Raw genomic sequence first — 23,747 nt, 5'->3', positions numbered from 1 at the left:
CTCCCCAACATGCTGGCTGGTGGGAGGGAGAGGACCCCCACTGAGCAGGGAGCAGGTGGTTTCTGAAGGTGACCCTGGTCACACACAGCCCTCTCCTGGTGACAAGCTGACCACCTCCAGCCAGTGGCCGAAGGGCAAATCTTCAGCCTCCTGCCCTGGTGCCCACCAGATCCCCAGCATGCCCACCAACCGCAATCAGGCAGACATCCCCACCCACTGAAGAAAGCATTACGGATGTCCTGGGCCCTGGAAGGGGGCAGTGCGGCAGGGCGGGGACTCGGGGGCTCCTACACAGGCCCCGAAGGAGCAGGAGATGGGGGCAGCCTGAGAGACCCCAGGGCTGCCAGGCTGTGCTGCCCTCCCTACCCTGTGTGACCACAGCCCAGCAGGCAGTTCCAAGAGTTCATTTATAAAAATGACGAGTACAGTGCCAGCCCTTCCTCGCTCCCCCAGGCTGGCACCAGGGGTGCCCTGAGGCCCGGGCTGCAGGACACAGGACACCCTGGCCCCCCCGAGCCCTGGCTGTCCATGAGAGCCTGATGCAGGCCGTGCCTGGGCTGGGGCCAGCGTCTGCTCCCCGTGGGTGCAGGCAGCAGCAAGAGGGCCCAGATCTGGCCGTCTGGGGACTAAGCAACTCAGCCTGTGGAGGCCCCAGGCCTACCCCTACACCCGGATCCTGGGGGCACAAGGGTGGGCAGGCCCCATCCTCAGAGCTTGGGGAGGTTCCAGCAGACTCCTTTTCAGGGCATCAGGGGCCTGGATCTGAGGCCAGTGACAGGAAGGGCCCCCTGCTTCTGGGGCCCAGACGAAAAGCTGGGGGAGGCACAGGATGCAGTGGTATCCAGCAGCCGGGGTGGGGAGCGTGTCCCCCTGTCCATTCCCGAGCAGGTCCTGCCCCCACCTGCCCACACCCAGCCTGCCCCACCCAGGCCTTGGCTACTGGGCTGGCAGGGTACCAGGCCCTGCAGTGGCCCCGTTCTCCTGGGGTATCTTGGACATATGGAGGAAGGTGGTCCTCATGGCCTGGTGGCAAGTGTCCATGAGCCTGGGGATGTCAGCGACAGTGAGGCTGCGGGTGGGGATGGCATCCAGCACTTCTACCTGGACCATTCCTGTTGGGGGTGGGGCAGTGTCGGCCTGGGATGCTGGGGGGCCAAAAGTGCAGGCACTCGGGCCCCCAGCCTGTCCTCTGGGGGCCGCGGTCTCCCCACGGGGCAAATGGGCCCACCGCCACTCCCTGGCTCCAGAGCCTCTAGCCAGGCCTCTAGGTTCCTCCCCTCCCTCCCCACTTGTCGCTGGGCAGCAGGGGCCTGGCCCACAGCCACCAGCCAGAAAAGGGGGGTGCGCAGGTCGTGGGGGGTACCTGAGGTGAAGCGCTTCATCCTGGTGTCGTAGAAGGAGGAGAAGCTGGAGTACACCACGGGGATGATGGGCACCTGGGCAGACACGGGCAGCCTGAGGCCCGCTGCAGCCCACCCTGCCCGCCCTGATCCCCCAGGGCAAGCTGCTGCCTGTCCCTGCCTTGGGGCTGCCCACAGAACCTGAGGGGGCCCCAGGAGGCCCTGTGGCTGCCCCCTGGGCCTGGGACACCCTTCATGTCTGGGTCGCCAAGAATTCCACAAAAACCTTATCCTGCACATCTTCGCTTAAGCACCCCTTCCTCCAGGAAGCCTTCCCGGAGCAGCACATGTCCACCTGGTTCACACCTGTGTCCCCGCTGGGTCCTAAGATTACCCAGGGGGCTGGGGCCCTGTCTAGTCCAGGGGGAGGAGGTCACTGAGCTGTTTTCGACAACCTGGCCCTTCTCAACCTCTCCCCATCCCAGGGGAGCTGGGAGCGGCTCTGGGGAGGGGAAGGCAGTGCCTGCTGGTATTCCTGGAAGATGCCAGGGTCCAGTTTAATGTTGGAATGGTGCCTGGGGGTGACCATTAACTCTGGGGGTCACCCAGAGCCTCTCCCTGGCACCAGCAGAGGACTGGGAGGGCTCAGAGCTGAAAACAGGTAGGCTACCGTCTAGCTGACCCAGCGGGGAGACAGAGGAGGGGGCGTGACATCCGGCTCCTGGCTGAGGCTGCGCTGCCCCAGCCCCACAGGGGCCGCCTCTGGGTCTGCCCTCTCCTCTCCACGGCTCCTGCCTGGGAACGCTAGCAAAGGGAAGTGAGAGCAGCCTGGGGTGTGTGGCGGGGGTGCCCTCCGTCCCCTGGATAGAGGGGCCTCAGCCCCAGGCGGTGGCACAGCCTTGCTTGGGCAGGGCCGAATCAGAACCCAGTCTCCTGACCCCTGCACGGGGCTCCCCCGACCCTGTCTCCCGCACGCCCTTGGCATTAGCAGGGGAGCCTCGAGGCGGGCTCACCCGGTCCTACTAAGGGCCACCACCAGGGGGCACTAGAGGCCACCTGTCCGGGGGAAGCAGAGAAAAGCAGGCTCCTGCCCAGCCACCACCACCCTGACCCCAAATGGGCAGGATGAAAGCCCTCTCCCCTGACCTCAGACTTTGGCCTTGTGCTCCTGAATTCCCCCCAGCACAATCCCAGGGGTGGAAGAGGGTGCCCTTCACCCATTAGAAGACCAGGCCGTGGGGACGGATGCACCCCCAGCCTCTCCCGCAGACCCCAGGACTCCTCTGGGACAAACTGCACTTCCAGAGGTCAAAGAGCAGAAAAATATAAAGTCCCCTGCTCCACACAGGCCACTCTCTGGCTCTAGCCTGATCCTGCCCCAGGCCATAGGCCCTGCTTGTCAGGACCCAGGTCTCCTGACCCCAGCACAGGGCTCCCCCGACCCTGTCTCCCGCACCCCCTTGGCATTAGCACCGTTGTCGTCCACTCCCAAAGCTTGCCCCAGCCAGGGGTGCTGGGGGGCCGGCGAGGACGGAGTACAGCCTTCCTAAGAGCCTGGCAAGGAGGCCAGCTGCCTCGGCCTTCCGCCTCCCTGGGCTAGACGGTGGGGGGCTCCAGCACAGGTAGAGTGATGACCGACATTCTCCCGGCTGGTCACTGGGCCTGACGGCACCAGCCTTCACACCCAGACTGAGGGGCCCAAGGGACTGCTCTCCTTAGCAGGTCAGGGACCAGGTGCCACAGGGGAAGTGAGGTCCCGTCCCCTACCAGTAGGAAGTGGCCTCCTAGTGCCAGTGGCCCCAGCCTGGCCAGGGGGTCACCTTCGGCCTTAAGCCACCTTGCACCCACTTCCCCCTTCCCTGCTGCCCAGGAGTGTGAAGCCCTGGCATACCTGGGCCTGGATCGCCAGGTAGAAGGCACCTTTCTTGAAAGGCAGCAGGTCACCGTTGTCGTTCCGCGTGCCCTCTGGGTAGATCCACACTTTGAGCTGCAGGCGAGACGGAGGCCGCTGCAGTGGGGGTCACCGTGGGGAGGCTGCGTCCCACCCCTCCTAAGAGCTCCTTTCTCTGCTGCAGCCGCCCCCCTGTCCTCCGCCCTCGCTGACAGCTGAGGAGCTGCTCCCCGACTCCCTGTCTGCGGTTTGCAGACACACACACACGAGAGATGGGTTTGCTCTGCCCAGAGGAAGCCAGACCAAAGGCCATTTCACACCAGCATGTCTCCGCTGCTGAGTGGCCCTGAGCCCGGCACTCACATTCTCCTGGACCATGCGCTCGCCCACTTCGGCCATCACGGTCATGGCGGTACTGGAGCGCTGCCGGTTGATGAAGAAGACGCCGCCAAGGTACATGATCAGGCCCACCGGCCCCAGGAAGAGCAGCTCCCGCTTGGCGATCTGCACACAGCGCTTGGGCAGGGCCTCCATGAGGCCTGCAGGTGGCCGCCGGACGGCATGGCAGAGAGAGGGAAGCGCCTCAGAGCTCAGGGGTCACCTCCCGGAGGAGGAGGGAGCTGGCCCTGGGCCTTGACCAGCAGTGGGCCTGGGCCGAGTCACCCCTCCCCTGGCTACCCAGGCAAGTCATTTGGCCTCTGAGCCTCAGTTTCCCACCTAAAGGGAGGGTGCTGAAACCAAGCTTCTGGCTACAAGGGTGTGTGGCAGAGCCCTGTGCCCAGCGCTGGGCACACTCAGCCTCTTAGCTCATCACCCAGGCCAAAGCCCGTGGCAGAGGGAGGCACGGGTCACCTGGGCCCGCCTCCGCCTCCCTGAAATGTTCCCCCACTGCGGGGACCGGGTAGTGTCTGTGGCCCTCCTGCCAGGCCCCAGGGGGCCCGGGCCTACCCATCATGTCCAGGATGCTCTGGTGGTTGGAAATGATGACGCAGGGGTGGTTCACCTCCAGCTTCTGGCGGCCCTTTATCTCAAAGCGAAGGCCATATGCATACTTGAAGGACCGGACGAACCAGCTGATGATGCTGAGGGGAGAGAGCCCGGTGAGTGGCGGCCCCCGCCCCACGCCAGCAAGACAGTGCTCTGCCTGGAGGCCTGGGCGGCAGCACACGCGGGGCCAAGGCTCAGGGCAGCACAGGGACCCCGGGCTCCTCCTCCTGAGGGCCAGCTACAGGGCTCTGAGCCCGCCTTCCCCTCCAGACTGTCAGGTCCTGCTGCTCAAGGGGACAGTGAGTGACGGCCTGCCTCTCCCCACCCAGCCTCCTCAGGACGATCAAGGACAGAAGCAAAGCCTGGTAAAGTGGATGCCACCTGCTTCACGTCCGCTCTCCAGGGTGCCCGTGGTGCCCAGCCCCCACTCCACAGCCCTGCTCGTTCAGCCAGGGGGGCTCCGGCTGGAACTGCCTGGAGGCCCAGAGCCCCCAGGGCCTGTCGGCCACTGGAGGCCCCGACACGGAGAGGGAGGTTCCAGCATTCTGTGGGGGAAGCTGGGCCCTACCCACACACTTGCGGGGGAGGCGACCCAGCCCAGAGAAGTGACTGTCCCCTCAAGGTAGTGCCACACCAGGAAGAAGGCGTCGGTGCCAAGGGGGAGCTTCGCCAGCCTCCACTGATGCGTGGGGTGTGGTGGGCACCAGCACGGCAGGGCTGCACCTCCCCACCCCGCAGAGCAGTCCTACTATGTGTGCCCTTTCAAGATGACGACCTGGGCCTCCAGAAATCAAGTGACTCGCCTGAGATCACCCAAGGGAGGATGTGTGTGTGGCCTGGGACCCCCAACTTGGCTGCCCTGGAGCACCCAGGAACTTAGGGGTCTCACCCACACAGCACACAATGGGAGTGGGGGCTGTGCCTGCAGGTACTGGCTGGACTTAGCCCACCCTGCCCGACGGGGACACTCCGCTCACACCCAGGACAGATCGGGGGCCCAGCAGAGGCCGGCCCACAGGGTGGCAGGGCCTGAGGCGTGAACTCACTGTCCTTCGGCTTCCTACAGGGCCCCTGGGTCCATCCCATCACCTGTGGGTGGCAGCAGGACTGGGGGCATGCCGCCCACTGACCCGGGAGCATCTGACCCAGAACTGCTCGGCTGCTGCCCCCTGGCCTTCCATCATCTGATCCCTCCCAACAGTCAGCCCTTGGCCTGAGGCCAGACTTGGGTTTTTTGAATTGTGGGAAAGTACACATAACATTTACCATCTTGACCGTTTTTAAGTGCACAGTTCTGGGACATTAAGTACATTCACACTGTTGTGCAACCATCCCCACCCTCCGTCTCCAGAACTCTTTCATCTTTGCGAACAGAAACTGCACCTGGTAACACTCACTCCCTGCACCCTCCCCCAACCCCTGCTCTGTCTCTGAGCTTGACCCCCACATGCAGGGGACCCTACTGGATTTGTCTTTTCTGTGTCTGAAAGCCAGACCCATCCAGCCGCTCCTCCCAGAACCTCACTCTGTGGGAAGGACAGCTGTCATTGGCCCATGTTGCAGATGGGGAAACTGAGGCCCGGGGAGGCACCATGGCCTAACCCTGGGCCACTCACACGATCACCCCTGCCATCCCTCCCTACATCTGGAAGCCAAGGGCTTCCTCCTCAGACTGGGGCTGGCCCTGCCCATCTGTCCCCCTCCTGTTCCGGGGCTGGGCCTGGTGTACGGACCGGCTGCCTCACGCTTCTCGGGTCCCTACGAGGACTGAAGCAGACCAGAGCGGGCATAGCAAACCAAAAGCGTGCACGTCCAATAAACATGGAAGACAGTTCAACGTCCCTGACAATCAAAGAAATGCAAACTGAAAAAAGAAACTCTCTTCATCCTTGAAATCAGCACAGATGAAAACGCTGATTAACAGGAGGCGTTTCCCAACACCTGGATGGCTGCTGGCAGAGACGGGAGGCCCAGACGGATGCTTCTGGAGGCAGGTAGGCAGCACCTGGCAAGAGCCCGTGAGAAACCCAGTCCCTTCCATCTGCCACCCTCACCCAGGACACACCCTCAAGGGGGAGGTGAAATAGATGAGGTCCACTTCACAGAAGCTGCCACAGAGGAAAATAAGGAGGAAGAGCCACATTTTCTTACAGCCGGACACAGCCCTGTGGCTTCTAAGAGCAACGCATCGGCCTCTGCCCACCTCGCAGCAGCAGAAAGTCTCAGGCCACATCAGGACGTGGAAGATGGTTCTCGCTGGTGGTGGCATTTGCTGCCTCCTTTCTTCCTTTCAGATTGTGGTAAAACGCATGTAACAAAACTCACCGTTTTAATCATTTTTAATGTCCAGTGGCATTAAATATATTTACGCCATTGTACAGCCACCCCTCCCATCCATCTCAAGGACTTTTCTCTATTTTCTTCTTGTATTTCTTTGTGTATCTAATTTAAGAGATCGGTTGTACACCACTTTCTTTTGAACTGTGAACAACACTGTGTATAAACCTCAGCCAGGAGGCAGTACCGAGCAGGCCCCTTTCACCTGTTCCCCAGACCCGCTGCTCCCAGCCAGGAGCCCACGTGGCTTGGCAGGACCAGGAGCTGCGGGACGGGAGTGACGGACGCTGGCAGGGGCTGCCCCAGGAGCTGCATGCATGCAGCGTGCTCTCCGCACTCCCACAACTCACACAAAGTGGGCACTATGGCAGCCAGTGTGACAGCGCCAAGGAGCGTCCTGGGAGAGGCAGTTGGCAACGGATGTGTCCTCTGAGGACAGTCATTCTCTGTATGTGGCGCCCCCTTACCCTCTCCTACTGTCCCATATTTTCAAAGTTTTCTGCAAAAACGGTGGGAGTTTATCATTTTAATCACCTTCCCTCAAAGAGGAAGAAAGGAAGTCAAGCTTTGCAAGGGCTCCTGGGGCCAACAGACATTTCCGGGCACCAACTTGCACCACCAGACCCGGGGGCCAGGGCAGGGAAAGCCTGTCAGTCCATGGGCAGAGCAGAGGTGCGACGGAACACCCCACCACCACCACCCCTGCGCCTGACATCTGATGAACACTATGTGCCAGCAGTGTGCCAAGGGCTTGACATGAAGCCTAGGGTTGGTTCAGGTAATAACCCCACAAGATGAGCACACTCACTGCACCCACCCTACAGATGAGGAAGGCCAGGCTCAGCAGTTAAGTGACTTGCCCAAGATCACACAGCAGGGAAGCCAGGAGGGGCCAGCAACCACCTCTTAACCTGGCTTTTGGAAAGAAAATGTGAAAAATGTCTGGCAAAGGGCTAGGGGTGGGGTTGAAGGCTGGGGATTTCAAGGTGGAATTGGAAGACTCCAGAAGCTCATTCTGACCCCTGCCTCCTCCCCTCCCTCAGGTGCTCAGACCCCAGGCAGCCCCCAGCACGGCCCCTCTCCTGGCCGGAAGCCACCATCCCCAGGTACCCCTCCTGCCCAACCTGTCCAGGGCGCCTGCCCTCCTGAGTCCCAACACCCCGCATTCCCTGAGTGCCCCTCCCATCACAGCAGGAGCACGGGGGACCTGCCCCGTCCTTTCCCCCACAGGAACCAGAGCCCCAAAGCTGGGGCCAGGTGTCACGGGTGCTGACCCTGGGACACAGTCACACAGCTCTGGCTGCTGCCTGCCGTTCTCCAGCCCCCAGCTCCATGACCCCGCCTCGCCAGGGTGGCCAGCAGGGGTGGAGCCCAGGCCAGGCGCCCTGGGAATAGGTTGGTGGGCGGCCGGCATTCCCGAAGCACTGCTGCCGGCTGCCAGGTGACTGATGGGCCCAGCTTTCCATGAAAAGGAGGTGCCCCCAGAGCACCCAGAGCAGGCCCTCTCTGAGTGCCTACGGGGCAGCTGGCTCAAGCAGAGGATGCTCTCGGCAGACCTCCGCTGACCCCCACACCAGGCCCACTGGCCTAGAAGTGAGGACCACGAAGATCACAGCTCCTCCCCGGGCTCGGGGGATGCTGCCCAAGCAAAGTAACAGCAGGCTTCCCGTCCAAGCTGGAGTCCTGGCAGCAGCCTCCTCGGCCCATCTGACTTGGCCTGAGGCCACCCAGGCCCCTCCCAAAAAGGGAGGCAGACCTGGGTTTGTATCCCGGCTCCTTCTCACCAGCTGTGACCCTGGACAATGCAAGCTGACCGCCCTAAGCTCGGGTTCTGCCTGTGAAATGGGAAGGGTGTGGAGAGCCAAGCCCGTCACAGCTCCGGTGCCCTGGGGGCCCTCCACCATCAGCAGCCAGGACTCCACGTCACAGCGGCCAAGGGGGCCCAGCACACCCCTCCCCCAGCCAGAGCACCTGTTCCAGGCAGCTGGAAGGCAGTTCAAGGCCAGGCTGGGCCACCTGCTGACCTTTGCCCTTAGCAAGAGGAGTCGAGCTAGGTGGCTCCTGGGAGGCCTGGGCACTTGTTTTCAGCTAAGGCGTGCCTGTGCTCGGCTGACCTGGAGAGATTTGCCTGAGAGCGAGGGGCTCCTTTAGGGGCCGTCCTGCTGGGAGAGCAGCATGGCCAGTCCTCCATCTGCTCAGGGGACAAGAGGCCCCGGTGGGGCCACCTGGCACAGCTGGGGCATTTTCCAAGTGTCATCTGAGCTGGAGCATGGCAGGGGCAGGAGCCGGGGGCTGGGAGAGGGGGCGTCCAGCCCATGCAGCCACCCAGAGGTGAACAGTGGGTGTGTGGGGATGGGGTGAACACCAGGGGCTGGAAGGAGGTGGGGCCAGCTCGCAAAGGGCTTTCCAAGGAAACCCTCCCACCCTCACCGGTGAGCAGGGGTCTCCGGGGCTCGGGAGCTCTGGCCTCTGGGCATGCAGCAGTATACCCAGAGGACAGTTACCCATCACCACCCACCCCAAGCAAAGTAACGCCAGGCTTCCCTGTAAGACCAGGGCCCCCAGCCAGCCCCCAGGTGCCATGAGGCTCCCCATCTTTGTATTTCCCAGGGCCACGCAGTGGCTGGCCAAGCTGGCTGAGACGCTGGCTGAGCCGTTGTTCTGGGTTCAAAACTGACCGGCCCTGACAAGTCCCCTGGCCCCTGTGATTGAAACAACGCTCATCTCCCGTCCACCATGTCCTGAGTGGGCATGGGCCAGGCAGACTGCCTAGCTGCCCTACCCCGTTGGTGGCTAGGAGCCAGGAGCCTAGTCCTGCCCTTGGTGGACTATGTGGTCCAATGCCCAGAGGTCCCACTGCCAACTGTGGTCGGCTGGACCCTGAGAATGCTGGGGCCATAGTTCAGAGGAACCCCAGGCCACCCAGCTCTGGTGTCCTTTGATGCAGGAAGAGGAAACCTCTCTTGGTTTAAGTCACTTTAATTGGGGTTTCCCAGTCCTGCCACTGAACCCAATTCTAACACACAGCTTCCCTGGGCTGTAATGGGTTGTAATAAGGGCATCTGCCTCCCGGGATAAGGAAACAGTCTGACACCTTACCCCAGCCCTGCGCGCAGGCACGGCCAGCCTGGGGGTCCCTGGTGCCAGCCCCCAGCCCAGTCAGAGCAGGGTCTGTCTCTGCTCTTGTGTTCCTACCACTGTTCCTTGCACACTCAGAACTTGAGTCTAAATGGCAATGGTTTCCTTAGGGGCATACCAGAGCCCCTTGGGGGTCGGGGGCACTGCTGCTCAGGGGTAAGATGAGAAGGTAGGGGAGGGGGCAGAGCAGGGCTGCCCCCACCCAGAGCTCAGGACTTGGGGAAGGCCTGGTCTCCAGCCCCAAGGTGGCCCTGGTGCTGTAGCCCAGCCCCTAGTGCTGGGTGGACACAGAGGAAAAATGAAAAGCACTCTCAGTGGGTCTGCATCCCAGTTCTGCCATGTCCCAGCTCTGGGACTCCAGCGACAGCCTCCTCCCCTCCCCACCTCGCAGGCTTTAGCTTCAGGTCGCTTCTCTGAACCTCAGACTCTTCATCTGTAAAATGGAACACGCAATAATCGCTATCCCAAGCTTGGGGCGGCTGCAGCACACAGTAAGTGCTCGAGACAGGGGAGTGGAGATCACGGAACCAAAGATGTCACACGGAGTCCCCCCAGAAGGCAGGGTGGGACTGGAGAAGAGAGCAGCTGGCCCTCAGGACGCTCAGGGGCTCCAGGAAACCCTGGTGAAGACCAGACATGTCCGGCCTAGGAAGGAGCCTGAAATGAGGGGCCCCAGAGCCTGCCCACCCGGCCCCCTGCACCTCCACCTCCACCCTCCTGGGTCCCACCCCTCTGCACTCAGCCTCCCTGAGCCCCCACACAGCCACACTCTAGGGGAAGGTCACCATGTGCCCCACCCTGGCTGCTGGTCCGACCCCGACTCTCAGCCATTGCTGGGGACTCTTGGGAGTCGTCACTGTGACCCTCCCCTGTAGGACCTGGGGGGAACAGCATACCTGCTATTACCCTCAGTGTCCAGGGATGGGGGGCAGGAAGCTCCCACCAAGCACTATCAGGACCTCCAGGGGCCCCAGGGATGCCCTAGTAAGCCAGAAACTCAGGTGCGGCTGGGAGCCAAGCCCACCTCGGCTGAGGAGAGCGCGCCCAGGCAGGTAGGCGTGGGAGGGCCAAGCGCTAGTCTGGCCGGCCTGCCAGGCCCAGCCACCACATCAGAAAGGGCGGCTGGTTACTTCTGATTTGAACCCTGGGAAGCTTCAGCTTTGAAGCCCAGGAGACAGCCCTGGAAAAGTGAGTCAGTCCTTTTAAGACAAGGAAGCCACTTATAAAGGAGGCCACCTGATGACACAGAGTGGGGGAGGGGCGGGTCACCTCTAGGATCTCTTGTCACTTCTGCTGAAAACCTGCTCCGGGTCCTGCTCCCTGCCTGCACGCCAGGGTGGCCAGGCCCAGGGTCCCCTGATGCCTTAGCATCTATGCTGTCCCCTAGCCTGGCTCTAGGAGGGCAGCATCCCCTCTGAGCTGCCCACTGGACCCACCCCACCGCTTTCCACTTGGGGCAAGTCTAAGGTGGTGAGCCTGCTGCCTGCAGGGAATCCCAGGGCCTTAATCTCAGGCCAGGCTTTTAGAGGTGCTGAAGCCTCGGCACCCCTGCCCTGGGTTGGCAGGTGGCCCCGAGGCCTCCCTGCCCTAGAAGCAGGCCCACGCCTCCCCAGAAGGAACTTATTTAGTCTGCTGCAAGGACAGTGCATGGACTGCCCCTGGGGTCTGCCCCGCCTGGGACCCTGGTCTGGACCACTCCCGGGGCACCACAGACCCGCTGAGCAACCACCAGGCCCTCCACTTGGTGCCACAGGAAGCCACAAACCCCTGAAGATAGGGCCTGGAGGACCTGCCAACTGTGGGCCAGTGCCCCGTGGGCAAGGACAATGCTGGTGCGAAGCCAGGAACCCTCACCCACTGCCCTGTAACCACACGGGTGTGAGGGGGGGGGGCCTCAGGGACCACAGAATCCCCACACCAGGCCTCAGCCAAGAGGCCACTGCAAAAGCTGCAGAGAGAAATGTTAGCAACAGGCCCCCTGGAGTCAGAAACCGGGAGAAAAGGCAAGAAGGAGCCACACACCCCTTAGCCTCTGACCCCAAACCCTGCCGGTTGGCCCAGCCCGACGCCCTCCTCCGGGGCCGACAATGCCAAGCCGCTCAGATCTGGGAGGCGTTCGGGGGACCACGCCAGCCCCCAGCCCCTTCCTTCGGCGAGCTTGCCGCCGGACGCCAAGGGCCAGCCCTCCCCGCCAGCGCGGGGCCTCCCTCCCGAGCAGAGGACGGAAAGGCGGGGAGGCACCTGTCCGCCGCCGGAGCGCCGGTGCTTTCACCACCGGAGGGCGGGCAAGGGGGAGCGGCGCGCCCCACGGCCCCGCGCCGCCCAGTCCCTCGCCATTCCGGCCTCGGTTTCCCCGCGGATGAAGCAGGACGGAGCCCCTCCCCGCTTGGACCAGCCCCCTTCTCCTCGAAGAGCCGCTCCGCCGCCCGGCGGGACGCAGGGCCACTGTGACGCCGGTCCGCGGGGACCCCGGCCCGCCCCACGCCACCTCCCCTGAGCCGCGCGCTCCCCTGGCGCGCCCGCCGGACGGCGCGGCCGAGACGCGGGCGGGGCAGGAAGCGGGGACCGGGGACAAGGCAGTGGGGGAAGCGGAAGCAGGCGGCGGCCCGCCCCCGGCATGCGCCCCGGCGCCCGGCGCTGCCCGGCGCGCCCGCCCGGGCCCCTTGCCTCATGTTCTCCACGGTGCGGCCGCCGTGGCGCAGCAGGCAGACGGCCACGGCCAGGGTGGAGGCCGAGAAGCAGAGCGCGCAGTACAGGGCGACCTTGGCGTAGAAGTTGACCGTGGGGCTCAGCTGCACGAGCAGCACGAGCAGCGCCGCGGTCAGCCACGGCCACAGCTCCATGGCCGCGTCCCGACGGCGCGGGCCTCGGGCTCCTGCTGGGCTGCGGCCCCGGGCGAGGGCCGAGCTGCTCCCGTCCCGCCCCGCCCCGTCCGCGCCCCGCCCCGTCCGCGCCCCTCTTTGCGAGGGCGGGGCGGGGCGGGGCGGCCCGGGCGGCGAGGAGCGCGCGCCGAGGACGGGTAGGTGCGGCGCGCCCCGCCCCGCGACAGCCCCGCCGCCGCCGCCCGGGCACCCGCTCCGGGGCCGCCCCCCTCCGCCCCCCCGAGACACGCCCCCTCGGGCGGCCGCCGGGTCACCTGGCCTCCGGCGCCGCGCCCGGCTCCCAGCCCCCTAGGGCGCCGCGGGGCGCCTGGGCTCTGGGTGCCCCACCGTCTGGGCCTCCTCGACCCGCCCTGTGTTCCCCATCCCAGGCTGCCCCTGCCGCCGCCGCCCCTGATCCCAGAACCGCAGCTCCAAAGTCGGTCCAAGGACGCCACTGCCTGTGCCAGCCCGGTTGCCACACAGAGGGGCCCTTGAACTGCACTCTAGTGACCAACGGCCACCTGGACTGCAGCCTGCCCGTTTGGGCCCTCTGGCAATTGCGACGACACCCGGCTGGCCCTTGGGCAACCTGGCCCTGCGGAGCCTGGTGTGCCCACGGGAATCTGGGGGAGCAGTAGGATTAGGGGACATTTCTGGGTGGAACTAGGGGTGCTGTGTTGGGTGCCAGGAGCCATGTGTCACCTCGGTGCCCCTGGTGCAGGGCCAGCAGCTGATATCAGGGAATTGTGTTCCTGTCAGCTCAGATCGTCAGCCTGGAGGCATGGGCACAGGAGTGCTGGCTGGGCACCAACTGGCGGTTGGTGGGAGGTGGCTGCCTGCGTGGCCAGATCACCCTCTAGGGACCCCTATCGGGTCTCAGCAGGCTGAGGTTGTTAAACCAAGTTCGTTCCCTTTCTGCACAGTCTGGTGGGCTGGGGTCCTGTGTTTGCCGCATTTCCTAAATGCCCATCTACGCCCGAAGCGCCTAAGGGCATTAGGAGCTCTTATTATTGGCTCCTTCGCTCTTTCAGAAGCTGAACTGACCTGTTACCTGTTTGCTGATAAATACAAAAGCTTCGCTCTTGAGATGAATGGGGATCCCTGGCACTAAGGGAGGGGGTCCTTGCGGCAGACTCAGTAGCCCATTCACGGGTGTCCCCAGCTCTCCACGGCAGTGGAGCACTCTGTCCTCACGGCTCTCAGCCCATCTGGCTGTCATTTTGTATCAGTTTAGACCAGGTTGTCTCTCCACTCTCAGAACAGGAGACCGCCTTCCCAGAGGAGGCCTGAGAGCCCCCCAGGGCTGCGGGATGGGGTTACAGCCTGGGGCATATGACGGTGAGACTCTGGGAGAGGATGGCAATGTGGGTGGGAGGGCGCCTTCTGGCCAGGGGGCTGCAGGGGCTTGGGTCCCGGGCACGCGTCTCGAAGGGGGCTAGCAGTGCCTTCAGCCGGAGATCCCCAGACAGTCCCTGCGGGATGCACAGAATCCAGTCCTCAACCCATAGGAAGGGCTGCTTTCCCTTCCGGCCCAGTTCTGCTTACTGGTGTACGACCAGCACCGAGGATTGGTGTATGCCTGGCACACACTGGCACTGGGGCTCAACAAATACTCCTCTCATGAGCAAATGCCTCCCCCTTTTACAGGTGGGAAAGTGGGGCTCCAGAGGTGAGAATCAGCCAGCCAGCCAGCAGGTGACCTGGGGCTGGGGTAGGAGGCCGGCCTCAGTCACTGTACCCCCTGTGCAGCGTGGTGGCCCCGGGAAGGCTGTCCCTTGCTGGGCTGGCTGCCCCGTCACCCTGCCACTGCCCGGCCATGGTTCTTGATGATGCTGCCACATCCTCAGGCAAATGGAGAGACTGTTACCAATTCCGCCTCCTAAGTTCCGTCCTCGTCCTAGGGACATGTGGAGAGAAAATGTTGACTTTCCTCCGACAGGAAGGGGAAGGAGGTAGGACTGGGGGCCAGGCAGGGGGCATATCAGTCTCAGCAGGCGTGGGTCTGAAACAAATCCTCAGTATGTTACTAGAAAGTCTATTTCGAAAGCTAATGCTCTTTGCTTCTAGAAGAGAAACACCAGATAATTTTGTGGCTGGTGGAGATACTGAGAAAAGAGATTTTCTTTGAAGTCAGTGATTTTCAACTGAGTAGGGACTGACGTGAATTCCACTTGGGTTGCTGCCAGCAGGTAGTGAAAGAGTCAAGCACGGGAGCGGCAGCATCCTCTGACCCTCCCCGGGGGCCTGAGTCCCCACAAAACCCCAGGACGGGGTTGGGTGGATTCCTCGCTGCATCAGTCCCATCCGCTGCCAGACACGGGCTGAGAGGCCCCCCAGCATTTGTGAGACCCAGCCAGGCAGCACATGACACCGGGTGACACAGTCAGGGCTGAGCCACACCATCTCCTGAGGTCTACAGGAAGCCCTCAGCTGGGGAGGGTCACTGCTGGGCACTCCCTCAGGCAGGGGAACCGGACAGAGGCTGACCAGTCCACCTGCCTGTCTGTCTTTCGGCCTCCTTCTGCCGGGCCGAGGAGGAGCCCCGTGGTCTTTGTACTTCTCTTGGGTTGGGTGGGCTGTCCAGAGGGAAGGGCCAACACTCTCCATTTCTGGAAGTAGAGAACAAGCTGGCATTGTGTGACCCCTCCCTGCCACATGGGGCAGGGATGGGCACCCAGCCTTTGAAGTCCAAGATCTGGCTTCAAATGCCAAGTTACCCAGCACATCTGAGACTTGGTTTACGCACCTATGAAACGGGGACGCTGGTCTCACCCAGTGTGGCCGAGGTGAGAGAGCGCCTGGTCCCAGGCCTGTCCCCAGGTATGGGGCGCTGAATACACCTCTTGCTTCAGCGGGGGAAGGACTCTCTCCCTTCAAGCCAGCCAGAAGGGAAGGCCAGGATGAAAGCCAGGCCAGGGCATGTCTCGCAGGGCCGGGGCCAGTGAGTACCGGAGCAGCTGAGTGCAGAGCTCCTCGGGGGCATGCGGGCAGAGCCGGGAAGGGGCACCAGAGTGCCAGCTGCCTTGGGCAGGGCTAGCCGGGCCTGTGTGCCTTCAGACCTCTCCTTGGTGGGTGTGCCACAGGCACTGATGCCATCCTTCCACCTGTAAATAAAGTAGCCTGTGAATCTTTCATGGGTTTGTGCTTAAAAATAGATGAGGCAAGGCCTCTGGGCCTGATTCCCAGGATCTGAGGCAAGCAGTGGCTGGGCCACAAACTCCCCAGGCAGGGAGGGAGGGAGGGCAAGGGCCGTGCTGGCAGGCCAGGGCGCATGGAGCCGGGACATGTGGCCCAGCTCGGGCCAAAGCAAAATCACCATCTCTATGTCCCATCGGAGATTCTGGGTCACAAGGCTGGGGGCGGGGCTGGGAGGCAGTGACAGAGGAGGCCAAAGAGAATGACGAAGGGGTGGGGAGATGCCTCTGCACAGAGCAGGGGAGACGAGGCCCCAGAGGGGTCCAGAGCTGGAGGCCTGGCGGGGAGGCCCTTTCACCCACCCAGACACCACCTCTGCCAGTCCCTCATGCCCGTGAGGCAGTCTAAGCAATTGGATTACAGGCTCAGCCGAGACAGGACCCAGGAGCTGGGGGACAGAGGCTGAAAGGCAGAAAGCATCAGAGTGGCTGCCGAGTTGAGGCCTGGAGCCCAGTCCCCCAGTGGCCCCGCCAGCCTTCCTGACTGTGACATTGGCCGCAGCCCCAGGGCTCCTAGGAGTCCTTGGGAATGGCTTCTCCCAGCTCCCGCTGGGCAGAAGGAGAGGCACACAGGCCCAGAGAGGACACCTTGGGGGCCCAGCCAGCAATGTGGAGTGGGAGGTGGGCTTGGTGCTGGCACTGGAGCCCAGCGTCAGAGCCAGGCAGCCCTGCCCAGCTCCCCCTGGTGGCTTTGGACCAGCCCTTCCTCTCAGGGCCTCAGTTTCCTTATCTGTGCAAAGAGGATGCCGGGAGCCTGGGGCCTGGGGCTGCGTGTGAGATGCCTGTCAGCTGCTCTTCCTGCCCTGCCGCCGCCTCACCCCTGGCCCAGCTGGCACCCAGGCTCAGTCAGCCGCCCCAGCGCTGCCCAGGCCAGGTGCTGGGCTGCAGGGACTGAGGGCAGACGGGCTGCCCTCCGCCTTGCTGCCTCGCCCCGCCCACCCTGGCTCTGGCTGCTGGAGAGGAGCTGCCTCTCTGAGCCAAGCGACCGCACAGACGCCCCGGCCCTTGTGTCCTCTCAGCACTGGGGAGGGAGGAGGGGGCTCTGCCCCGCTAGCCAGGTCTCTGTCACCCTTGCCCAGAATACAGCGAATCCTGCCGCCCGGGAGAACCCCAGGCCGACTGCTCCCACGACCTGACCGTGGGTGGCCGGGCAGGAGGCCCCTCCATGACGAGGTCTCGCAGGGCCTTTAGCAGCACCTTGGCAGACCCAGTCTGGAGGCTCGGACTCACCGATTTTTTCACTTTTCCTCGGGGAGGGGGTGCCCCTTGGCAAGATGAGGCAGCAGGTAGGAGGTGGGGAGCTCAGCTCTGCTGGGGCCTGGGCCTGAGCTCTGTCTGCCTGCCGCTGCTGGCCGGGGACCCTTCCCCTCTGCGGGCCACCGGCCGCTCCTGTCAAGTGGGAATGAGAAGGCACTTGGGGAGGTGAGGCTCCCACCTGGTTTCCTTCCAGTCCCAGAGCCGTGCTCCTAGGGTGACCCAGGGCCCCCTACACCTACCGGGGCGTCCCTCTGAAAGGCCACAGGCGAGAATGCAAGTCGCTGCAATGGGCTGGGTGCAACATAGGCTGCGCACGGCCTCAGGGACCTCAGAGGCGCTGTTTCAGTCTGTCCTGCCCTCTCCTTGTTCCCATGGAGACCCTCTCTGGGGGCTGGGGGGTCTGAGCTCTCACCTCTGCCCTTTGTGCAACACGCATGCACGCTGGCTCAAACGAGATGGAGCGTTGGACCCAAGGCACTGTGGGGAGTAGCAGCCCCTGAGGGATGGGGCAGGGAATCAGAGCCGCTGTATCCACCACAAACTCATCACAGCCTCAGGTGGATTCGTGACCTAAGTATGACCAAGGAAACTCCCCCAGGAGCATGGGGCTGTGGTGGGAGCGGAAGCCTGGCAGGTGGACACGAGGGGCCCAGCAGCACAGACCACAGTGGAACTGCCCCTTCCAGAGTGAGCAGATCCGGTTCTCCGGCCTTTGACCCTTGCCACACCCTTCACCACCCAGAGGCCTGGACAAATGAGTCCTAAGTCAAGGTGAGTGGGCCCCAGTGTCTCTGGGTGAGAGGTCAGAGGGAAGGTCCTGGATCTCCGCCCAAGCCACCCCACCCCAGCCTGCCTCTGTCTGGCTGTCGGCCGTGCCAGCATTCACCTGAGTCACTGTGCAGGCAGGTGTGGCCCGGTGATCCATCCGGAACCAGTCCCTGATCTGAGAAGCTCGGCCCAGAGCTGCGCCCCACCAGCTCCTGCTTCCCTGCAGTGGGTCGTCCACGCCGTCCCAGGAGGGCGGCCAGGCCCAGCACATAACAATAGAGGGCACTATAAGATTTGAATTTCAGATAAATAAGGAAGACTTTTTAGCATGTAATATTCAGGACATACTTGTACTAAAAAATATTCGCTGTTTATCTCACATTCAAATCTAGCCAGGCGTCCTGTTATTTTATCTGGTGACCCCTTCCCCAGACTAGGCCCAAATTCTCTATGCCCACCCCAGGACTCTGCTTTCTCTGCCCACCCACCAAGCTGGCCTGGCCTCTGCAGGCAGCTGGACGGCCCTGCCCTCTAGTGGACAGACCCCAGGAGGGGGGAAGCAGCCCAGGCAGCGGTGCAGAGGGTCAGCGAGGAGGGACGGCGGGAGGAGGGACAGGTGCTCCTCAGCCCTCCCCTCTCTCTCCTCTCCCCACCATTCAGTCCTCTCCTACCAGCCGCCTCCCCTTCCCTCCCACCCCCTGCCACTCCTTTCTTCCTCCCCTGCATCTCTGCACTGACAGGTCTTTGCGGCCTCTGTGCACACTCGGGGCCTCCCAGTGCCAGGCTGCAGGGAGCGTGGGGTCAGCACTCCCGCTCCATGGTCTCCTCCTCCACGAAACACACTGGGAATTGTGTTCTGTGGCTGCACTGGGGTAAAGCCGAAGGCATCACTCAGCCCTGAAAGTTCATTCTTTCCTTTTAATTTGAAAGAAACGAAAATCCTCTTGTTGGCCTGGGTCCCAAGCTCTGGGCCTGGTGGACAACTGGGCTACAGGGCCACTGGTCAGTAAGGGGCCAGAGGGCTCACACCAGCTGTGGCTGCACCAGACGTGTGCGTGCAGAGGGGTGGTGCAGCCTCCCTCTGCCCAGGGGCTGAGACCCCCAGCCCCCACCACTAGGTTTTATAAGACCAGCTCCTTATCCGGGTAGACCCAGTGGTGCAGCAGCTGTGCCCCCCCACAGGTGGGTGTCCCTGGAAACTGGGGGCAGTCAGGGGTGAGGACACCCTGGCAGACCTGCTCAGCCCCGCCCATCCTGCTTTGGCAGAGAGGAGGATACTGCCGTCGGAATGGACGAAGTTCTCAATGCACTAGCTGCCTGGGGTTCGCCTGCACCCCCAGGCAGGCACAGGAGGGGCACTGCGGTCACAGATGGGAGGGGCTGTGCTCCGTGGAACCCACACTGCCAAGGCCAGGCGTCAGTCCAGGTCAGGGCCTCCCAAGCGCACAGGCTAACTTACCTGAGCTGCACTGACCAGCCGCAGCGGGGCCTGACCAGCGGTGTGAGGGCCAAGCCCAGGCCCTGTCTTCTCTTCACCGGCTGCAGGGTGTCACTGGGTGGACTTGTCTTCCCATCACCTTAATGTGTGAGTGGAGGCCCAGCCCAGCGGGGAATCGGATCAGCCTGGCCTACAAGACAAAGCATGAGAGGCCTGCAGGCTCCCAGCATCTGGCCCAGCACTACCGACCGCAGGCCACAGGGGTCCAGGAGAGGTGCCAGCCACATACCACAGGCTGCAGCCCTCTGTGGAGAGCCCGCCTCTGCTGTGGGGAGAGGCGCCTGCCCCCCGGGGGGGCTTGTGAGTGCTAGCCTGCCTGTGGGCCTCCCGCAGAGGAAACTCACCCGCTCAGGCCAAGGCCTTGAGGCAGCACCTTCTCCAGATCACCCACCAGCGCTATCTCAAGGACACTGCAGACGTTCGGGCCAACCTCCCCTCCAAGTTTGTCTTGGAGGACTATTGAGGCCGAGGCCAGGAGTCCCCCCCAAGGGAGCTCAGCCCACCCTGCTGCCGGCTGGAGGCCGGGGCAAGCTGGGGTCCCAGGGCAGGGCTGGTTGAAGCGCTGTCCTGACTCCGCGTGCAGTCACGTCACAGCCATTGTGCGTTTGCACACATGCCAGCCGCCCTTTCACAGGGACCCTGACACTGGTCCTTCCCTACCTTGCTCTGCTGCCATCACCGTGTGCCCCCAGCATCTCCTAGAACCAGGCCATCCACCATGCCCCTGCTTTGGGATCTAGCCAGCCCTCCCAAGAGACACTGAACATGCCCCCAAATACTGGTGTGGTGGCCCTGGTGGGCATCTTGGTCACATCGTGAGTATCCCTCCAAGATAACTCTGGGGGTGTGCGTAAGCGTTGACGCTCGTGGGGTGGGCTGGCAAGACTCCATCCCAGACCGAAAGCAAGGAATCCGATCCTAGCAGACACACCCGCGTTCACAGCAGCGCCTTCATCACTGCAGGGCAGGGGAGCAACCTGAGTGTCCACTACGGGTGACGGAGACACACAACGCGGGCCACGCACACTGTGGGTGTTACTCAGCCTTCAAAGGGAAGGGAATCCTCACATGATCCACGGATGGACCTGGGGACACCGCGCTCCGTGAGACGAGCCCAACACGGAAGGACAGACCCTGTGGGACTCCACTCCCAGGAGGCCCCTGGAGGATCAGATCCACAGGGACAGCGAGCAGGTGGGGGGCCAGGGGCTGGGGAGGACAGGGAAGAGTGTTCAGTAGGGACAGAGTCTCAGTTTGGGAAGATGGAAAGTTCTGGAGACAATGGGGGACTGGCCGCACAGCAGTGTGAATGTGCGCAATGCCCGGAACTGTGCACTTAGGAATGACTAAGATGGTAAACTTTGTATCATGTTTATCTTCCTGCAATAGAAATAACTAAAAAGCACAGTCCTGGTCCCCTACTCGTGCCCGTGGGTTCCACCTTCCCCCTCCCACCCCTCCCAGCAAGCTCGCAGCAGTTTGGGGTGGGCTGTCCACACCTGCTAATCTGCTCTGGGGAGTTCCTGAGTCCCGTGGGTGTCGCTGAGGGATGAGGGGTTAGGACTGAACTGGGGAGGCGGCACAGCCTTTCTGGAAACCCCAGCACCCAGGGGTGCCTGACCTCGCCTTTGCCCAACATACCTGCTTGTTGACACCCCTCACTAAGTAAACGAGTGGCTCTTTGACCTCTGGGGACAGGCTGTAAGCCCAGCCGGGGTTCCCATCTAGCACGTCCTCACATCTGCAGGTGCCACGGCTCGGCCTTTCGTGGACGCTGTCCACACAGCGGCCAGTGACTGCTGTCCTCCGCGGGGCAGCCAGGAGCAGCCCGGGGCTGGGGCTGGTGGGAGGCCACAGTAGGAGCCCTGGGCAGCGCCAGCGGCCCCTCTCCCCTTCCTCCATGCAGGCACAGGGCGACACAGAGAGGAAGGGAGAGCGCTTCCCACGTCATCTCCTTGAGATCTCTAGAGCTCGGCTCTGGAGCCCCCTCCTCCAGGAGGCCCTCCTGGGCTTCCCAGCTCAAGTTCCCCTCCTCTGCCTCTCTGCCTTAGCACCCCCCGTGTGATCCACAGTCATGGGTGGCTGGCATGTGCAGGGCCTGGGGGCAGTCACACTTCCACCCTGACCACTGCCTCTTGGAGACTAATTGAACCCGCCGAACCCCAGAGCGCCAGGAAATCCCCATCTGATGCTCTGGCCAGACTCCCTCCCTCCCTCCTCCCCCTGTTCAAGCTCATTCGGTCTCCAAATCCAGGAGTCCTTGGCCCTCTGGGACACCCCCTCTCTGGGAAAGTTAAGTGAAGGCTCTGGGCACCCTCACCAGGGCCCAAGGCGCTGCCAGGGGTTCTGGGCTGAGAGGTGAGGTGGGAGCAGCCCATCTCAGCTCACTGTGTGCTGAGGGCACCTCCCTCAGGGGGCACAGGTGCAGGGACTCAGGATCCTGGGGCCATCTGTCCCGGGGAGCATGGACAGGCCAGCCGGCAGCGGCTGCTCTTCGCAAGTCCCCAGAGCCCTGGAAGGGCTGGGCAAGACTCAGACTGGCCACATCCCCCAGGGCACCACCCCCTTCACGTGTACCCCTGCATCTTTCCCTAGAGGGTGAACCCCAGACCTCTTGGCACCCTCTGCAGTTTGGGCTCTGCTCGCCCACCGCGTCACCTTGTCACCTGCCCATGCCCCTGCCTCCACCATGTCACTGGACGCTTTCTCTGCCCACCTCCACGAGGCCACCTGCTGCCTCTGCCTGTGGGCCCTTCCTTGCCAGGAGGAGTCCTGTCCATCTGTGGGGAAAACGGAAGTTCCTGTGGCCAGGATCCTCACCTGCCCCTGGACTGCTTGATGATGGAGCTGGCCTGCTGCTGGGCTCCTGCTCCCACACCCGTGCGCAATGAGCTGTTACTGACTGAGTCGCTATATAAAGAGCTCTGCCCAGGGCTCCAGGCAGAAGCAGAGATGGAGGTGGATTAGGGACCTGCAGACCGCCGTATACAGACATGATTCCAGCACTCGACCTACTGCTGGGAGAATAAAGCCGGGCATAAACCATTCTACCCCAAGAACTTTCCATTGTCTTTTCTTGGTCTCACCGAATCCACAGTGAACTTGCCCGGGGCTGAAACTTTCAGTCAAGACACCATCCCTGGGGCCCAGTGTGATGTCCCTCCCTTAGGGGAACCTTCCCCGGAGCTCTGCCTGTCACGCTCCAGCCCACCAGGTGGACCTCGGCAGTCGTGGTGACCTGGATCTGCCCTCACCATCCAGCAACACCACGGGGGGCAGATAGAGGGCTGCAGCATCCATCCGGAGAGGTGGCACCTGGGTACTCATTCACCTCCGTGAGGCCGACTTTCCGTCCCTGCTGTCACTGCCTCTGAGCAGTTCTGTACCTGACGTGCCTAGTGTCTGATGTCCTGATGAGAGTCTGTTACTCTCACTCGCAGTCACTGCCCACAGGCTCACTGGTCTTTGGTTTTTAATTCATTTTTGCTGGACCTTAATCTGTGGGATCCTATATATCTAAACCAGGGGTGCTGGGGAGACTGCTCATGCTGGCGGGAGCCCCACAGAGCTAGGGATGCAGGAAGGGGCCCTCGGCTCAGCCACTGCCCCGCTGCTGGCATGGCCCAGGCCACAGGGCACAGCTGTGAGCACTGTGCCAGGGCCAGCCCCCCACCGCCTGCTCGCCTGCTCCAACAGAGGTCAGTTTGCTTGATGGTTGGCAGAGGTCTTGGGGAACTTCTGCTTCTCAGGATCCCAGAAGTTTGTCCCACCCAGAATCTAATTGGTTTTCAGTGGGAGGGTCTCCTGGCTGTCTAGTGCACTGATTGCCTATGGGCCTGGACGGTGGCCCCCCAAAGATGTGTCTACATCCATACCTCAAAACTGGGAATGGAATCTTATTGGGAAAATTAGTCTGTGTAAATACAATTAAAATAAGTATCTTGAGACAAGGAGATCGTCCTGGATTATCTGGGTGGCCCTAAACCCAATGGCCAGTGTCCTTGTGGGTGCTGCTCAGAGGACACACTGGTGGACACAGAGCAGCCCTGGAAGATGGTGCAGAGACTAGAGGGCCACAGCCCCAAGCCAAGGATGCCTGGGGTCATCAGGAGCTGGGGGAGGCAGGGAGGATCCTCCCCTAGAGCCTCCGGACGGCCCTGGCCACACCTTGATTTTGGAGGACTTCTGTCCCGAGACAATATAGTTCTGTTGTTTTAAGTCACCCTTTGTGGCAATTTACTACGGCAGCCCCGGGCCTCTCACTCACGGAATTGTCTCCTGGTTCCAGAGAACAGATAGGACGAGCCAGGGGCCAGTCCTGGGGAAGCTCAGGGCTCTGGGTGGGGAGGGAAGCACCCAGGAAGCCAGCACTGGGGCAGGAACAGCAGCCTGGGGTGTGGCTTCCTGTAGGAGAGGAGGCCTCCCCGAGGCTGAAGGACGGATACCAGGACAGTAAGCCGGAAAGGAGAGAGCAGA

General features: G+C 62.6%; 1 protein-coding gene and 1 long non-coding RNA gene across 8 annotated transcripts; one reads left to right on the top strand and one right to left on the bottom strand.

The window, feature by feature from the left end:
• Nucleotides 1-388: 388 nt before the first annotated feature.
• On the bottom strand, nt 389-12,618 carry AGPAT2 (1-acylglycerol-3-phosphate O-acyltransferase 2). The gene is made up of 6 exons (XM_036901477.2): nt 12,361-12,618; nt 4,180-4,313; nt 3,595-3,770; nt 3,232-3,327; nt 1,364-1,436; nt 389-1,112 (listed from the first exon to the last, which is right to left on the bottom strand). Exons 1-6 carry the CDS (start codon nt 12,534-12,536, stop codon nt 937-939), a joined length of 831 nt encoding a protein of 276 aa, XP_036757372.2. The 5' UTR covers nt 12,537-12,618; the 3' UTR covers nt 389-936.
• LOC118920523 (uncharacterized) lies at nt 12,617-22,123 on the top strand. 7 transcript variants are annotated; one of them, XR_008996699.1, is made up of 3 exons: nt 12,617-12,712; nt 12,944-17,776; nt 19,040-22,123. It is a non-coding gene; the product is annotated as an uncharacterized LOC118920523 (long non-coding RNA). The 7 variants fall into 7 exon arrangements; XR_008996705.1 differs by having other exon boundaries at nt 12,626-13,892; nt 14,202-17,776; XR_008996702.1 differs by having other exon boundaries at nt 12,626-15,374; nt 16,113-17,776.
• Nucleotides 22,124-23,747: the final 1,624 nt, after the last annotated feature.

Source organism: Manis pentadactyla, chromosome 3 (genome assembly GCF_030020395.1).
Source record: "Manis pentadactyla isolate mManPen7 chromosome 3, mManPen7.hap1, whole genome shotgun sequence".
NCBI classification, from domain to species: domain Eukaryota; kingdom Metazoa; phylum Chordata; class Mammalia; order Pholidota; family Manidae; genus Manis; species Manis pentadactyla.
This window is presented reverse-complemented; position numbering and strand designations above follow the sequence as displayed.